General features: G+C 41.4%; 1 protein-coding gene across 1 annotated transcript; it reads right to left on the bottom strand.

Moving 5' to 3' along the window:
• Positions 1–1,065: 1,065 nt before the first annotated feature.
• Positions 1,066–8,236, bottom strand: LOC123995180 (terminal nucleotidyltransferase 5A-like). Its single transcript, XM_046298593.1, has 2 exons — positions 6,976–8,236; positions 1,066–4,255 (listed from the first exon to the last, which is right to left on the bottom strand). Exons 1-2 carry the CDS (start codon positions 7,411–7,413, stop codon positions 3,389–3,391), a joined length of 1,305 nt encoding a protein of 434 aa, XP_046154549.1. The 5' UTR covers positions 7,414–8,236; the 3' UTR covers positions 1,066–3,388.
• Positions 8,237–18,453: the final 10,217 nt, after the last annotated feature.

The raw sequence follows: 18,453 nt of genomic DNA, 5'->3' as shown, positions 1-18,453 counted from the left end.
AGTTGTGGCAAAATGGCTTAAGGACAACAAAGTCAAGGTATTGGAGTGGCCATCACAAAGCCCTGACCTCAATCCTGTGGAAAATTTGTGAGCAGAACTGAAATAGTGTGTGTGAGAAAGGGGGCCTACAAAACCTGCGTCAGTTACACCAGCTCTGTCAGGAGGAATGGGCCAAATTTCACCCAACTTATTGTGGGAAGCTTGTGGAAGGCTACCCGAAACGTTTGACCCAAGTCTAACAATTTAAAGGCAATGCTACCAAATACTAATTAAGTGTATGTAAACTTCTGACCCACTGGGAATGTGATTAGAGATATTAAAGCTGAAATAAATCATTTTCTCTACCATTATTCTGACATTTCACATTCTTAAAATAAAGTGGTGATCCTAACTGACCTAAGAAAGGGAATTGTTACTAGGATTAAATGTCAGGAATTGTGAAAAACTGAGTTTAAATGTATTTGGCTAAGGTGTATGTAACCTTCGACTTCAACTGTATTCTGTACTTTACACTTTTGGAAAAACTGAGAAGAGAATAAATTCATCATTGACTACAGGAGTGTATAACTGTTTTTCCTTCCTTCTTAATGGTAAAGCAATTCATCTTAGACAAATGTGTTCACACATTCTTTTCACATTTTTGGCCAATCCCATATTGGTTGGCAATCAAAAATAGTCATTTACACAACAATAACACATTGAGAGAAACTCAAAAAAGACATTATATTTCTTGGAGAATAACGTTTCGAAAACAAAAAAGAAAGAAAACAAAAGAAATTGCATGAGCAATGCCATGGACACAAGTGAGTCTGCATTTGAAAGTTTCCCACTGGGCAAAAACTGGTTGAATCAACATTGTTTCCACGTCATTTCAACCCAAACAATCTATGTGATGATGTTGAATCAATGTGAAAAACTGATTGCATGAGGGCATTTCGTCTCTTTTCACCCAACTTTTAAGCTAAATCCAATGACATGGGGAAATGTTTTGTCGATTTCAAGCAGAATTGACGTTAGTTGACAACTCAAAACTAGACATTGAACTGACGTGTGCAAACACACACACACACACACACACACACACACACACACACACACACACACACACACACACACACACACACACACACACACACACACACACACACACACACACACACACACACACACACACACACACACACACGCACTTGCATCAATACTCTTTACAACCTCTTGGAACGTGGCAATCAACAAGACTATGGCATGAGCCGAACAACATGTACAAAAATAGAGAGATTGATAGAGAAATATAGAAAAATATGAGATCTGAGAACAGGTTTAATAGAAGGATGTGAGATCTGAGAACAGGTTTAATAGAAGGATGTGAGATCTGAGAACAGGTTTAATAGAAGGATGTGAGATCTGAGAACAGGTTTAATAGAAGGATGTGAGATCTGAGAACAGGTTTAATAGAAGGATGTGAGATCTGAGAACAGGTTTAATAGAAGGATGTGAGATCTGAGAACAGGTTTAATAGAAGGATGTGAGATCTGAGAACAGGTTTAATAGAAGGATGTGAGATCTGAGAACAGGTTTAATAGAAGGATGTGAGATCTGAGAACAGGTTTAATAGAAGGATGTGAGATCTGAGAACAGGTTTAATAGAAGGATGTGAGATCTGAGAACAGGTTTAATAGAAGGATGTGAGATGTCTGCATTGATCGGGTTAGATTTACTCAAAGTTTTCACCTGGTATCTTTATAAGGGAACAAAAAACAACCATTATTGATACATCAACTTAGTTATTATCCTTCTCTTAACCTTTACCTTTTGTTCATTATTTTAGGTTTCATTACTTAAAAATAACAGGCGCACACTTTGCAAAGGTGCAAATGCTTGAACCTCCCCCCCTTACTCACATCCCACATGGAATTTCCTCACAAAAAAAACATAAGAAATGTAACAAAGAAGAATAGATCAAATGAGGACAATTTCCACCTTTTTATACCCAAACATATACTGCCCATACACACACACAATGAAATATCACAAATACATCTCTCAAGCAACACTTTCAGACCTCTCTCTCTCTCTACTGGTAAAAACACTCTCTAACAGTATGAGTCAGGCCTGTAAACTACTGCACACTTGTGTGCACGAGTTTACAGGCGTGTCCCCAGACACTACACGTTTGCAGGAGTGTAAAGGCTTGACTCATACTCTAATCCTCTCCCTTTGTAACCTCCTCACTCACTCAGGACCCTCTCTCACTTTCTCCTTCCTTTCTCTCTCACACTATAACTCATCTCCCTCTCTCGTCATCCAATTCGAATTCTGGGAGATATGAGACACAAACCTGGTTCCTCTACTTCAATAACAGTTCACATTGTGTCCCTCTCTGGTCTAAAATACATTCATTTACACAAGTAACACACCATCATCCTTCAAAAGGCTCATGGTCCTTTGTCTAAAATGAACAAGTCTGGGTTTATTCACAAAATATTCACAAAAACCTGTTTCTTCCTTTTAGACATGTAGGCACTTAAAGCAAAAATATTCACATCAACATATTGCATTTTTTTGTTGCTTTTTCTTCTTCTTCTCCTTGATCAGCCAAAACGTGGGTCTCTAAAAGATAGATCTTTGGTTTGTAAACAATGTCCAGTTCTTCTTTTGCATTGTCTGGGGTAAGTCTTACTTCTTATTTTCACTGTCCAGAAAAAGGTCAACGCAAGGTCTTCGTAGCCAATCAGGACGTGTCCACATCTTCCCGAAGTCTCTCACTTTCCTATACAATACACTCTGTGTTTGCCTATGTACTGTACATGTCTCATGTATGCACTGTATGGTGTGTGAGAGTGTGTCCTTGTTTTTATGCATGTATGAGTGTTAGGGAGTATACTGTAGGTGGGTGTATATTTAAGAGTGAGTCTCAAATTCAAGCCATTGCTTGCAAAAACATAACCACTAACACATTGGTTACATACATAATTTCACCTCATCATCAACACTGGTAGTATTCAGCCCTAAGCCAAATGCTTGGTTGTCCAGCAAGGTGTTTAGCCTGGTCTCCTAGGACTGGCTAGTCGCCATGGACCGACTGGCCTCCTGGGTTCAACCTCAGCCTCATCTTAGGTCGGCCTTCTCCCTTCCCTTTTGCCCTCCTCTCCTCCACCACTGGTTTTCTGCCTTGGAGGAAAGCCTTCGCTCCAGGGTCAGACCACATCCAAGTGGCCTCTCTCCTTCTCTCCTCTCCATCCTGCTCATAGCTAAAGCAAGAATATGCCTCTCTTTGAGTCTCTGTTTGAATAAAGAGAGGATCCACCATCATCCTGTGATCCATTCATTAGTTAGGATGAGAATTCCATTGTTCCATAAGTGACTGTGTGTGTCCACTATCTCACACTCAGTTGCAGGGCATCCATGCAGTGTACATGGGGTGGTGGGGAGGCGGTTGGTGTGGATTGGGGTATTGCTGAGTGGGGTATTGCTGAGGGGGGTACTGTTGATGGGGGTACTGCGGAGGGAGGTAGTGAGGGTAAACAGGCTGCACCTGGGCCACGTAGTAGTTGCTGAAGTTGCTGTCGGCCACATAAGGGGCAGGCTGGTAGTAGCAGGTGACGTTGGCCGTGTTAGGGATGACGTTCTGCTCTGCAAGGACCCGAAGGGCCAGGGAGGAGATGAGGCCCAGTGTCTGTCTCCTCTCGTGGCCCATCAGGCACACTGTGCTCTCCTGCACTACCCCATGCAGAGTGGCCAGATAGTCGTATTTCCTGTCTTCGAGACCCACAAAGTGGTTCTGGAGGTAGGATTCCAGCTTCCTCCTCTGCTCGCCCAGCTCTGGGAAGTCTATGAAGAACCTAGAGCACATGTAGCGTTGCAGAATTTTCATTTCGGGTCCGGAAGCGGCGCAGAAACCCCGGACCAGCAGATGGCAGTATTTCAGAAGACCACCACCACGAATCTCCTCAGGGTTCCTCGTGCAGATGAGGCGTTTGCGTAGATGGTCGAGGGCCGCGGGGAAATCCCCGTACACACTTTCTCCCAGGATGGTGGGGTGGAAAGTGTCAGCCATGGGGTGCTCGGAGCACTCGTAAAAGAGGAGAAGGGAGTCCAGGCGAATCTGGAAGGAGTCCACACTGAACTCAAACTGGCGACGCAGAGAGTCCACAAACTTGAGCTCCACATTCTTGCCTTTGTTGTTGGAGAGGGAGATTAGGCTCCAGCGGTCTGAGTCATTACATACTTTCACCATCTTCTGCACATAGGCCTCCTGAAAACACAACAACACAGACATAAAAAAACATGTCTTAGTCACACATCTGACATCTCTATATCTACATGTTTTGTCTATGGTAATAGGTCATTCATAAATTAATGATTAGATACAGATGTAGAATATTAATTTGAGCCAGTTTGCTAGCAAGAGGAAATTTGAATTATTATGTGGATTATAATTAATTGATATTATTGTAGGCGTTAATGCATTTTTGTAAGGGAAAAACAAGTGGAAATGTCAAACTTCAGAAGACCTTTAAAACTACAATTAGACTACACATTTAAAATATCCTACATTGCAGGAAAGTTCTCCTGCTACAGGGCGATCAAATTAAGATCCTAGACCTGTACATTAAATATATCAATGAAATGTTTCATTGTATAGAATTATCAGCATATTCATCATAATTTAACCAAACATGTTAATAGATTAAAGTGTTTGTTATGTCACTTGGTGCATTTCTGCATTTATTCTCAGTACATGTATCATCCTCTGTATCTAGGTCTGGCAATGTGTCTGGTGACGGGGAGTAATAATACACTATATTAAGAAATAAAGCATGTCAGGGGATCATTTGAGTGTGGTAGATGATTTTCTGGTGTCATTTTCACTTTCTGTTCAATATTCAATTAATGGACCGTACCAGTCAAAAGTTTGGAAACCCATACTCAATCAAGGGTTTTTCTTTATTTTTACTGTTTTTTACATTGTAGAATAATAGTAAAGACATCAAAACTATGAAATAACCAAAATAAATGTTCAAGTCAAAATATATTTGAGATTCTTCAAAGTAGATTCTTCCACGTATGATGACAGCTTTGCACACGCTTGGCATTCCCTCAACCAGCTTCACCTGGAATGCTTTTCCAACAGTCTTGAAGGTCTTGAAGTTCTCACATATGCTGAGCACTTGTTGACTGCTTTTAATTTATTCTGCGGTCCAAAACATCCCAAACCATCTCAATTGGGTTGAGGTCGGGTGATTGTGGAGGCCAGGTCATCTGATGCAGCACTCCATCACTCTCCTTCTTGGTCAAATAGCCATTAAAAAGCCTGGAGGTATGGCATGTCATTGTCCTGTTGAACATTTTTTTTATTCCCACTTAGCACAAACCAGATGGGATGGTGTATTGCTGCAGAATGCTGTGGTAGCCATGCTGGTTAAGTGTGACTTGAATTCAAAATAAATCACAGACAATGTGACCAGCAAAGCACCCCCACACCATCACACCTCCTCCTCCATGCTTCACGTTGGGAACCACACATGCAGAGATCATCCGTTCACCTACTCTGCGTCTCACAAAGACAGCGGTTGGAACAAAAAAATTATAATTTGGACTCATCAGACCAAAGGACAGATTTCCACCGGTCTAATGTCCATTGCCCATGTTTCTTGGCCCAAGCCAAGTCTCTTCTTCTTATTGGTGTCCTTTAGTAGTGGTTTCTTTGCAGCAATTCGACCATGAAGGCCTGATCCATGCAGTCTCCTCTGAACAATTGATGTTGAGATGTGTCTTTTACTTATTTATTTTGGCTGACATTTCTGAGGCTGGTAACTCTGCAGCAGAGGAAATTCTGGGTCTTCCTTTCCTGTGGTGGTCCTCATGAGAGACAGTTTCATCATAGCGCTTGATGGTTTTTTCAACTGCACTTGAAGAAACTTGAAAAGTTCTTGAAATCTTCCAGATTGACTGACCTTCATGTCTTAAAGTAATGATGGACTTTCGTTTCTCTTTGCTTATTTTAGCTGTTCTTGCCATAATATGGACTTGGTCTTTTACCAAATAGGCCTATCTTCTGTATACCATCCCTAACTTGTCACAACACAACTGACTGGCTCAAATGCATTAAGAAGGAAATAAATTCCACAAATGAACTTATAACAAGGCACACCTGTTAATTTAAATGCATTCCAGGTGACTACCACATGAAGCTGGTTGATAGAATGCCAAGAGTCTGCAAAGCTGTCATCATGACAAAGGGTGGCTGTTGTGAAGAATCTCAAATATAAAATATATTTTGATTTGTTAAACACTTTTTTGGTTACTACATAATTCCATGCACATTATTGAATAGTTTTGATGTCTTCACTATTACTCTACAATGTAGAAAATAGTAAAAATAAAGAAAAAATATTAAATAACACACATGGAATTATGAGTAGGTGTGGAAACTTTTGACTGGTACTGTATATGTTTTGCATTGAAGGGAGGCTAATCCTCTCCCCCCAGCGCTGGGTCATGCGTAAATACGTAACCATGTAACTGAGAAGCGACCATTAATGCGGTTCCCCTTCCGATTGGATTAGCGTGAATCCTCTTTGTAGTGGAAACCACTGTTTCTACTATCTGCAGCCCTATCACCATGCAGCTTAGAATGCAGGGAAGAATTCTGAATGCACTATTTTACACATAAATTAATGTTGATACTGTGCGGATTGGCATAAATGTAATTTATTGGCTGCTGTAGGGTGCATAATATATTGCAGTAAGCACTTTGAGATGGAATGAAGATATGAAAGTAACGTGTAATCGTTATGCATTCTCATACTTGTGCATAACTTCCACTGGTTGCATTAGAATCCAAGTCTTGATACGACGCTTGCAATGAATATAGAAACATTTGTGCACCTAAAATGGTGCGTAATAAACTACATAAACCTGCATTATGAATGTCAAATGATAATGTCAAATAAAACAAATAAGTTATGTTACCTTTAAGGTCACTGGCGTTATCTTGTCCTTGTTCACTCCCTCGGGTAAGAAGTCTAGCAGAGCGTCCAGAACTATATCCTTCACCGTCTGGAACTCCATCTCACTTTTCAGGTCAGCACAGAATATCAAGTCCAGATCCTTCCATCCTAACCCGCTGTCCTCATGTAGAACATGGCTCGCCGCGGAACCGTTCAGACGGACCTCTCGGACATGTATCCGTTTCTCCTCCATGCGACTCCGGACCACTTTGACGATGTCCCGCGGTTTTATCTCCAGGGTAGGGAAGTTCCAGCGGCCGTGGATGGGGATGGACCCAGCCAGGATGACGTCCAGGCGCTGCACTTGTTCCCAATTGAGCACGCTGAGGTTTCTGCTCTCCCCGTCCACCAGACAGCCTTCCACCGGAGTCGATCGACTCGAGTCTACTTTCTCGCCCATATTGGTAAGAGGTAGATATGAAAATGTAAACGTTGAAAGTGTCCTTTCGTCTCCTGCTTCGCTGTGAGATAAGGCGGCCGTGTTGCCGCTGGGGTAGATTGACAGAGTGCTTTGGCCACATTAGCTGGCTGTATTTATCAGTATCGCCGACCTTTAGATAACGTATCTTTATCACCGTCCTTTAGATAACGTTGTTTGCCATAACTAGACGGAGCATCTCTCATTTAAACACAGTATACGTGTGGTTGCACTTCTCTGTTGCTTGTAGCAGAGATGAAGCATATGGTCAGCCAGTTGTCCTGCGTAAAGCTAGATGTCCATTGTCTTCCCTTTCCCCAAGTTCAGTGGGGATATTATTCGATTGCTGAGCGGGTCTAAAGGGCTTGTCCAGCCGTGGGGTTCACACACTATCATGTATTATTTACCTCACTGTGCGCTTTCTCTTCCGTCTGTGTCGCCGTCGCTTAAATGTGCGCCTGTCGATGATCATCAATACAGAATAGCGTCTTGCACTTCCTCAATGCGCCTTTTCTGTTCGACTTAAAACCATTTTTGCACCTTTTTGCACCTCCCAAAGTTGATTTTCCTTTCACTTTTACGCGCAGAAAGTTTCACGGATCTTGGTATTTCTCCTCTGCGTCTATTTTACGCATCATATTTAACCCACGAAATACGTATTCCTATACACTTTCTTCACCTACCATTCACAGAAAATGGTGTATGGCTTCTACTTGCATGTTACATTTTGCCAGTTTTTCGCTTGACGGCAGTGCGTCATGCCACAGAGGACTCGCGCTACAGATGAGAGGTTCTGACGAGTATGCTTTCCCCAGCAAAGGAATGGCGGGGCGGGTTAGTTTGAGTGGCAGCTCGTTCCATCAATCCTTGTAATCGGTATGATTATAGATCTGTCACTATAGGCTAAATCTACATGGACACTTGCAGACCAACCGTGGTTTTATAGACGCAACACCTTCTGCAAAGTTTTTTAAATATATACTTTTCACAGTCATTTTACACCCCAATTATTCACTACTACAGCCACATACATTTGTTGTTGAGGAACTCAAATGTGCACATCATACCCTTCACACGTGTCACAGAGAGTATCGTTAATGATGTGTAGATATTATATCAGATATGTAGATACATGTTATTTATACAAATATTAATGTTAACTATCAGTCACTCATATTCATCTTTTCTTTAAATCTAAATTAGACTATGCTAGATCCTTGCATATATCACTATCTAGGGGTGGCAAGAGCAACACCTCTCTCATGACATGAACATTGCATGTACAACCTTCTTCAAAAAGTAAGTGTTGGAATCACAGTGCTAAAGTCAATTCAAGGTGTATTAGGTGTGTGTATAGTAACAGTACTCTGAGTAATGGTACAATATGTAAGCTATATTCCATAGTGTCAGGATGTGCTCCTTATCACTCAGAACCCATCAGATAGAGCTTCACTGGCATATCTGCGTCACTGTTGACTACCTCATAAACCAGCTTAATGCAGATTACTCTGTATGTACAGTAGCACACACACATATACAAACACAGCCACACACACATACTGTAGGTGTGCGCCCATGTTGACTCCAATTTTTCCCACAGTTGTGTCAAGATGGCTAGACCATTGTTGGGACATACTGTATGGGAAACTGTATGGGAAACTGTATGGGAAACTGTATGGGAAACCCAGCAGTGTTGCAGTTTTTGACACAAATCAGTGTGCCTGGCCCCTACTACCATACCCAATTCAAAGGCACTTATATATTTTGGCTTGCCCATTCACTCTCTGAATGGCACACATACACAATCCATGTCTCAATTGACTCAAGACATAAAAATCCTTCATCTACACTGATTGAAGTGGATTTAACAGGTGACATCAATAAGGGATCATAGCTTTCATCTGGATTCACCTGGTCAGTCTATGTCACGGAAAGAGCAGGTGTTTATAATGTTTTGTACACTCATTGTACACACACACACACACACACACACACACACACACACACACACACACACACACACACACACACACACACACACACACACACACACACACACACACACACACACACACACACACACACACACACACACACACACACACACACACACACACACACACACACACACACAGCTCATACTACTGTTTCTAGTAGGCCTGTGTTTTTTCCCATGACTATTAACCTAACTTGCTCTTTTACAGTGGTATAATTAAAACATATTGGCAGAAACAAGGAAGGAATGACCACCCTGCCAAATGACATGTGACCTGGACCTGTGCAGGCTCTGCATTGTAAAACCACTATTTTACTGCCACAGAGCCATTTTGGGTCTATAAACAGTGACCTGAAAAATAAACCTTTGCACAGTCTCGCTATGAAACCACCCACTTTTCCCCTGGGCTGGCCTGTTGAAAAGAGAGGTGTGTAAGAGGAGAGGTGGTGAAAGAGAATACTGATAATCCTACACTTCTCTGAAAAAGAGGTCTCGATCCAGAAACAGAATGGAAAATAGTTTGATTAGTAATATTTAGACACACAGTTACACAGTGTTTTTTAGATGAGTTATTTGAGATAGTATCTGGAATATAGTCCATGCAGAAAGAGTGGCTGCAATTTCAATCCACCATTTCTGTATGGTTACTTTGTCAGACTTACAAATGGGTCATGTTAGAATTGACCATTGAAATGACTCAAGAAATTCATCATAGTGGCCTACCCTCACCTCCAACCTAACCGTTTTACCCCAGAATCATAATGGATTTAGGAAGATGGTGGTCAACGTCTGGGGAAAGGGGTGCAACACAGGACTAACATATGTGTCATACTCTGAGACTTAGTCGTGGAGGTAATAGGTTAGGGGTCAGAGTGCAGCTATACGCTTCCGGCTGAAGTTATACATAGTCACGTTCACACAGGAGGGAAGAGGGAGGGCAGTTGAGTGATCTGATTGGTTTATAGAGGCTGATTTGACCCAGAATAACAAAAGTCTTTTTGAAGACGTACAGTAACAAGAGATAATTGTCAATCCTCTATCAGCTACCCATGCAATTTCACTATGAGTTAGTTCCTGTTTATCCTACAAAGAATCTTGCCATATAATATAATGAAATGCATGCAATATTAATCAATGCAAAGCAACACAGTAAAACTGTATTTGTTCAAGGATTCATCTAAAGCACAATATGCTACATATCACACAGCTTTTGTGTAAATTACAAATAGAGACATGATGTAGCTGTATAAGAGAGCAGCTCATTTCTATAGGTGAGAAAGAGAGACCAGTGAACAGTCTCCATTCAGCTATTGACTCCATGTCAGGCTTAGGAGACCATCCGTATGATACAGCTACTTACATTAGCTTTGACACTAGGACACTGCAAGTGGATGATAGCTTGCCCCCAAGACCACTCCTTAAATCATGTGGTTAAATGAAAGGCACACTCAATACAAAGATGTGTTTCATGCTGTCTGCTAAATGACTTAAATGTAAATGTAAATATTGAAGTGTAGGATTTGCAGTTGTGACACAAACATGTGAGTGCAGACAGGAAGTTGGGCACCGTGGGACGTCATAGGAAAGCAGATGAAGGCTGTAGGTAGTAGTAAATCAATTGAGAGAACGGGCAACCAGCGGCTACCTTTGCCCTCCCCCCCCTCTCTCCTCCTCCTCCTCCTCCTCCCTCATCCACTTTTCCATCTCCATTTTCACCAACTCCTCCTCCTCAGGAAGTACATAATAAGATTACCATGAGCCTGGGAGCCGAATATACACCCCCTCCCTCTCTCCCACTCTCTCTCTCCCTTCCTTCCTCCCACTCTCTCTCCCTTCCTTCTACTATTCCTTTCTCTCCTTCCTCCCTTGCCCCGTTTTTCTTCCACTCCCCTCCCTCTTCTGCCACTTTCCTCCCCCATCCCTCCATGTCTCCTCCCCCACCAGCTGTAGCAGCTATTAGCAGGTTATGTCAGGTATGCTCTGAGCAGGCCCAGAAAAGACGTATTGAGCAACTGTGCTTAATTGATGCTCATATATAGAGAGTACTTAGAACTCACTGGACATGAGACCTTTTGGAGAAGTAACTTCAGTTGCACTGCAATTGCACAAGTCTGTGAAATATAGATTCTAGCAAGGATAAATAGATTCTGGTTTGCCCATGGTTTGTGGAATAGAAGTGCTAGCACAGGTGGAGAAATGTCCTTTCTAGACAAGGTACAAATGTAGGATCTTAGTTTGATCACCCTGTTGCAGGAGAACTTTCCTGCAATGCAGAAAATGTCAATCTTGTAGTGTAATTGAGGTTTAAAATGGCTTCTGAAGATTGTCATTTCGATTTATGATTTTTCCTTACCAAAAATGTATCAACTCTACGAAAATGTCCATTATTTATATAATCCACATAATAACTCACATTTCTTGTTGCTGCAGGATTATTTTCCTGCAGCAAACTGTCTTAATCTGTACCTCTATGTGAACTGCCAGTCATTTTGTGGAGGTTACTTTGGAATTATACAGCAACTGCACCAATTCTTGTATATGTTGAATTACAAGCAGGACCATGGTACAGTATGTGTAAAATGGCGGATATATTTCCATTCGATAGGTTGTATTTCTTTATGGCCACTCCCACTCCTCCCTATGGCCCTGACCTTAGTGAGTGACCGCTCCAGACCACAGCTGACCTACTGGAGCTCTCTCAGTAAGCCTGCTAAACAGCTCCATTGCTCCTAATGAGATCGGTGACTCGCCCAGCCCGTTAAGCCAAAGATTCACAGCTTCCATCCCTACAGGGTACTATCTAACAGTGTGTGTGTGTGTGTGTGTGTGTGTGTGTGTGTGTGTGTGTGTGTGTGTGTGTGTGTGTGTGTGTGTGTGTGTGTGTGTGTGTGTGTGTGTGTGTGTGTGTGTGTGTGTGTGTGTGTGTGTGTGTGTGTGTGTGTGTGTGTGTGTGTGTGTGTGTGTGTGTGTGTGTGTGTGTGTGTGTGTACATGCTTTCCTACCTTATCAGGACCAAATTTTCTGTCTGTCTGTTTGCCTGTCTGTCTCAATTAATTAATTAATTGTTAATTAGGCTATTTAAAGCATTGCTTTTCACAACGCTAGATCCTGCTTCAATGAAAGCTATAAAGGTGATTGGTGTTAATTGTTTAATCACTGGGAAGGGAAACACGTACAGTGAGAGACTGACTATTGAAATTAAATTCATGGTGCCAGCAGTTGTACAGTAGGTATTCATATAGACATGCATATTTGGGCCTGTACAGGGATGCATAGAACCATACTAGACAAGCCTATTTTTGCAACTGCAGGGGGATGATTACTCAATATTCTTCACCGTGAACAGCTAAATTTGCTTTAAAAAATGAATAAAACAACACCTCATAACACAACGCCTCTCCCCTATCTGACCTATCTGATCATACAAGATGGCGCCGTCAGAGAGGGTCGCCTCGTTTCTAGTCCTTAGGAAACTATGCCATATTTAGTTTTTAAAAATATATTATTTCTTACATTGTTAGCCCAGAAAATGTTAAGTGTTATAACATACAGCCGGGAAGAACTATTGGATATCAGAGCGAAGTCAACTTACCAGCACTACGACCAGTAATACGACTTTCCCGAAGCGGATCCTTTGTTCAAACCACCCAAGGCATTCAAACTGATTCCAGAGGCTGACCCAAAACAACGTCACCGCATAAGAGGTAGATTGAGCATCCTTCTGGTCAGACTTCGGGGACGTGCACACAACACACCGCTTCCGAGTATATTACTCGCTAATGTCCAGTCTCTACATAACAAGGTAGATGGAATTGGGGCAAGGGTTGCTTTCCAGAGAGTTATCCGGGATTGTAACATACTCTATTTCATGGAAACATGGCTCTTTGGGAACATGCTGTCGGAGTCAGTACAGCCACCGGGATTCTTTGTGCGTTGCGCCGACAGGAATAAACATCTCTCCGGGAAGAAGAAGGGCGGGGGTGTATGTTTCATGATAAACGACTAATGGTGTAATTGTAACAACATACAGGAATGCAAGTCCTTTTGTTCACCTGACCTAAAATTCCTTACAATCAAATACAGACTGTATTATCTCCCAAGAGAATTCTCGTCGGTTATTGTCACAGCCGTGTACATCCTCCCTCAAGCCGATTCCATGACGACCCTCAAGGAACTCCAATCGTATATCCCGATGCTGCATTTATTGTAGCTGGGGATTTTAACAAAGCAAATTTGAGAACAAGGCTACCTACATTCTATCAGCACTAACCACTAGGCAGGGTAGCCTAGTGGTTAGAGTGTTGGACTAGTAAAATAAAGGTAAAATACATTTTTTTTTAATTAAAAAAATGTGTAGTACCCTGGCTGGCAAAACACTGGATCACTGCTACTGTAACTTCCGCGATGCATACAAGGCCCTCCCCCGCCCTTCATTCAGCAAATCTGACCACAATTCCATTTTTCTGCTCCCCTCCTATAGGCAGAAACTCAAACCGGATGTATCTGAGACAAGGACCATTCAACGTTGGTCTGACCAATCGGAATCCACGCTTCAAGATTGTTTTGATCATGCGGACTGGGACATGTCCTGGGCAGCCTCAGAGAATAATTTTGATTTATACAGACAGAGGTGCAATGGCTCTGCTTTGAGTTAAGGCATCCACATGCATAGTTTTGGTTTGTTCCTGGCAGAACTCGGCTAGATGAAGCCAACGTCTGTGCTCGCATACTCCCTAAAGACCTTTGCTTGAAAAAAGAGAACAAAGCGGCAATATTACTATTGTTTGTCACTCTTGAGCCACCATAGCAACAACTTAGCCATAACACTTCCTTAAAATAGTTAGAATTAATCTAAGATAAATCAAGAAATCTGTAATTAATTTGATGTTTTTGTCGGGGTCTTAGTCAAGCAATTTTACATCAAGCTAAGAGATTTGGTGCAGTTCTTCTTAAGTCAAAAAATGTGCATGAAAACTAGCAGTGCACTACTGACAACACTGCTGAGCTGCTGCTGCGCTCCCCTCGCTCTCATTGAACCGTTGAATGACAGTAAACATTTCACTGAAGAATCCCATCCATAGTTCCCAACCCTACTGTTGGCCAATCACCGACAAAGGGGCTGAACACCAAAACAAACCAAAACTTTACAAAATGTTAATGACTGTCAAAACTATAGGTCAGTGACTTCCAGCAGTGGTTAGCAGGGGTACTGCAGGTGTTTAGATTACTTTCATTATTGTATTTTTAAAAATGTATATATATCAAAACATATTAAAAACTGGGAATATTAATAGTACTAGAAAATATTTACATTACCTTACACAATGCAAATTGTTTATAATAATACTCCTTTAATTTGTTACACTCAATGCTAAAATTGACAACAAAAAAGTCTACAAGGTCTGCAGCACTTTTAGCTCCCCCTCCTGTCCAGCTCAGGCGTTTGGTGTTGCCGGCCTTCTAGCCATTGCTGAACCTGCTGCTGGCGAACGCCCTTCACTCATCAACCCCGGACTTGTCTCATTACACACACCTGGTTCCAATCCCCACTCTATCACTGTATATATACTCACTCTGTCATTTGTCTTTGTCGGTCATTGTATATGTTGCTTGTTTTCCTGAGAGGAATCTCTTCTACTATGAGTATTGAGTATACCTGAGTATTTTATTTTTTTGCACTTTAGGTTTCGTCCCACTTTAATATATGGTGCTTTAATAAATTCAGTATTTCTAAACCTGCGACTGGCTCCTGCCTACTCCTCTCTACACTTGTGACAGGTTGACCTTAAAATGAGGAACAAATGTAAATGAATCACTAATCACATAAAATAAATACAAATCTTCAGTGCCATGTTCAGAAATCACTGTCAAAGCAACCAAATAACTAGGTTTTTACAATGACGGTGGAAACTTAGAGAAATGTTGGGTTTAAGTGAGTTAAAATCTTCCTCGAAGTCACAGAGGGTGCCCTGAGGGATGTCAAAATGCTGCATTTTTCACAGTAAATTCTCCATGTGGTCTATATTAAAGAGCACTTGATTTAATATAAAAGCTTTTAAAATTAAATACTGGTACACAATTTCTACTTAAAATTTTGAAAGGGACGCAAAAGGCACTATTGTCATGGAATAACCCCTCTATCTATGCATCTAACAAGTGTGATGTTTTGTTATGAATCCTCACAGATATACACTTTGGTTAGAACAATGGTTGATCAAGGCTGATCACACACACATCCAAGCGTGCACGTACACACACACATACACACACACACGTACACACACACACACACACGTACACACACGTACACACGCACGCACGCACGCACGCACGCACGCACGCACGCACGCACGCACACACACACACACACACACACACACACACACACACACACACACACACACACACACACACACACACACACACACACACACACACACACACACACACACACACAAGGTATAGCTTGACATTGCATTGCATTTGGAATTGAGACCCAAGTCCATTCTACTTAATCTATTTCCATTGCTGGTTGTCTTTAATCAGACTGTTTCCCCCTCATGTTGAGGGACCTTTCACAGTGTGTCCCCTATAAGCATTTAGCAATGTTTTCAGTGTAACATTTCAATGGCAAACACCAGATATAAAGTATGTAGAAAATATATATTTTTAAATAAGATCATCTTTGAGAACTAACAATCATCAAAATAAAAACTAAACTGTCATGGAGAATCTGAAATTCCAAACATCTCATGGCATATGGCCCCCATTGATTTTGTTATAATGTTTTAGTCACTCAGACAGCATAAGAACAAGGCATAAGCCATGGTAAAATGTGTAGAATTACAGAAAATTAGCTTTAAAACTACAAATGATCTCAGCCCCATGGCAAAATGTGTAGAATTGCAGAAAACTCGCTTTAAAACAACCCCCCCCTAACTTTGCCACCGCTACTTTAAAAAATCCTAGGAGAAACACAGAATTGTCTGAGGACTGAGCCAGAGCGACATAAACAGGAAGTGAGGCGTGTGGTGTCAGTTAGGCTGAGAAGAGATCGGATCAGTTTCCTGTTTATAAATGTGGTGATCACATCTCCTACCACATAATCATTCTCAATATCTTCACACAGGCACACTTCACCCAGCAACACCCCTTAAAGCCACAGATAAATGGTCCACATATTCCCTTGCTGCTTATACCCACAATATCTCTTCTTAAGATATAGTCTTTCACACCCTCACACACAAGCTGCTGTCTGATTCTTTACCCTTCTCCCTGAAGTGTACAGGGGCAGAAAGGTAAGGAATAAGAACAGCCTTCTCTCTCCCTGTCACTCACTGTCTAATGCTGTCATACAACTAAAAGGTACCGTTCTGCCATCTGCTGGACAGAGCTACACCAGGTCCATCAGCTGGAGACGTTCTATCATTGGAGAAGGCCTCCTCTCCAAGACGTCTCCCTCTTAGCTGACACTAGGTGGCAGTCTTTACACAGTTACAGTTATCCCAGCTGTCATTTACTGCACCCAGAACAGACAGGAGGGGACAGAATGCTTGAGTTCCTTTGAGTCCTTTCCAGTCAAACATTAAGGAAGTCTCAAATGATATGTAGGTCCTCTTCTGCTGGTTTTCAAACACAGCGTTTTGATTTAAACATAAGTTCAAAACAGAAATGAGAATAAGAATGTCAACTAAGTGTTTGTCATTATAGTGACAGCCGCTTTTAGATGCAAATCGCTTTTTATACAACTAGAGAATAAGTGATTTATCTAATCTTATGTAATTCCCCCAATATCTGGTAGTAATTTATACGTTTTATTCTTCAAGGTTCAGGGAGCAATGCAGTGCTCCCTCGTGTCATGTGGATTTCAGTGTGACCAATAGGATACAGGCTACCAAGGCTACAGTAACATAACAGGAAAGGTCTCTATCTGTATGATTGATTATATGATTGCACATGATTGTATGTGATTGTATATGATTGTGTGTGATTTTATGTGATTGTATGTGATTGTATATGATTGTATGTGATTGTATGTAATTGTATATGATTGTGTGTGATTGTACGTGATTGTATATGATTGTATATGATTGTGTGTGATTTTATGTGATTGTATATGATTGTATATGATTGTATATGATTGTATGTGATTGTATATGATTGTATATGATTGTGTGTGATTTTATGTGATTGTATATGATTGTATATGTTCTGGAGAATCATTTGAAACTCTGACTCCATTAGTCATGGTTAATGTTCCACATCATCTTAATGATTTTGACTGGAAAGAACTTGATTTCGAACAGAGAGAGAGAGAGAGAAAGACAGAAAGATACGAGAGCAATGGACAGAGGGTTCAGATCAACCATCTCTCTGTAGTCTGGAGTATTGAATAGAATACAACTTTACTGTCGCGGTTGTAAAGCAGTTCCGTTGTTATGGTTCTGCATTTGGTGTCTACAGGCTACCGGCCCTGATAATGACCTGTCAACCCCTCATACACCTCCGACTGGGATTTATCTCTGCTAACACCAACACTACAGAAACATACTGTGGGGTTAAATAAGCATACAGTATCTGGGGTTTCCCACAGTATACGAACCTTCAGGGTCATCCCTGTAGGATCTCTATCCAATTTCACTCTCATAAGTGAAATAGATAGACCTGTACAGACCGTTATATAATGATGTAGTGTATACTGTGCTATGGCCTATTATCTCTTTCAACAAGTCTGCTAACAGACATTATGAAATTAAATTCTTGTCTTGTTGCATGGGAAGAATTCTGTTTTGCCTCATCCGGAAACTTTTGATTGAATGGGTCCAATTATTATAAAAACATTTAATGACCATAATTTCAATCAAATCTCCTTCTGTGAACATCCTCCAATCCTCTCTCTGCTTGTACTGCATTTATTTATGTTCCATTCTGTATCAATCACTGTTCTGGTGGTTTTTGGGGGGACACAAAATGCTGACACTTACGGTCAGTGAGTCTGAGCTAGCTGGTTTGGAGTCTGGCCATGG

The sequence above is a fragment of the Oncorhynchus gorbuscha genome, linkage group LG14 (assembly GCF_021184085.1).
Source record: "Oncorhynchus gorbuscha isolate QuinsamMale2020 ecotype Even-year linkage group LG14, OgorEven_v1.0, whole genome shotgun sequence".
Classification (NCBI taxonomy): domain Eukaryota; kingdom Metazoa; phylum Chordata; class Actinopteri; order Salmoniformes; family Salmonidae; genus Oncorhynchus; species Oncorhynchus gorbuscha.
Note: the sequence above shows the minus strand (reverse complement) of the source record. Positions and strands in the feature narration are given on the sequence as shown.

Excerpts from the sequence above, each read along its gene's own strand:
- LOC123995180 (XM_046298593.1), bottom strand. The coding sequence starts at position 7,413 with ATGGGCGAGAAAGTAGACTCGAGTCGATCGACTCCGGTGGAAGGCTGT. Across the intron at positions 4,256-6,975 it reads TAACGCCAGTGACCTTAAAG|GAGGCCTATGTGCAGAAGAT; the intron begins GTAACATAACTT and ends TTGTGTTTTCAG.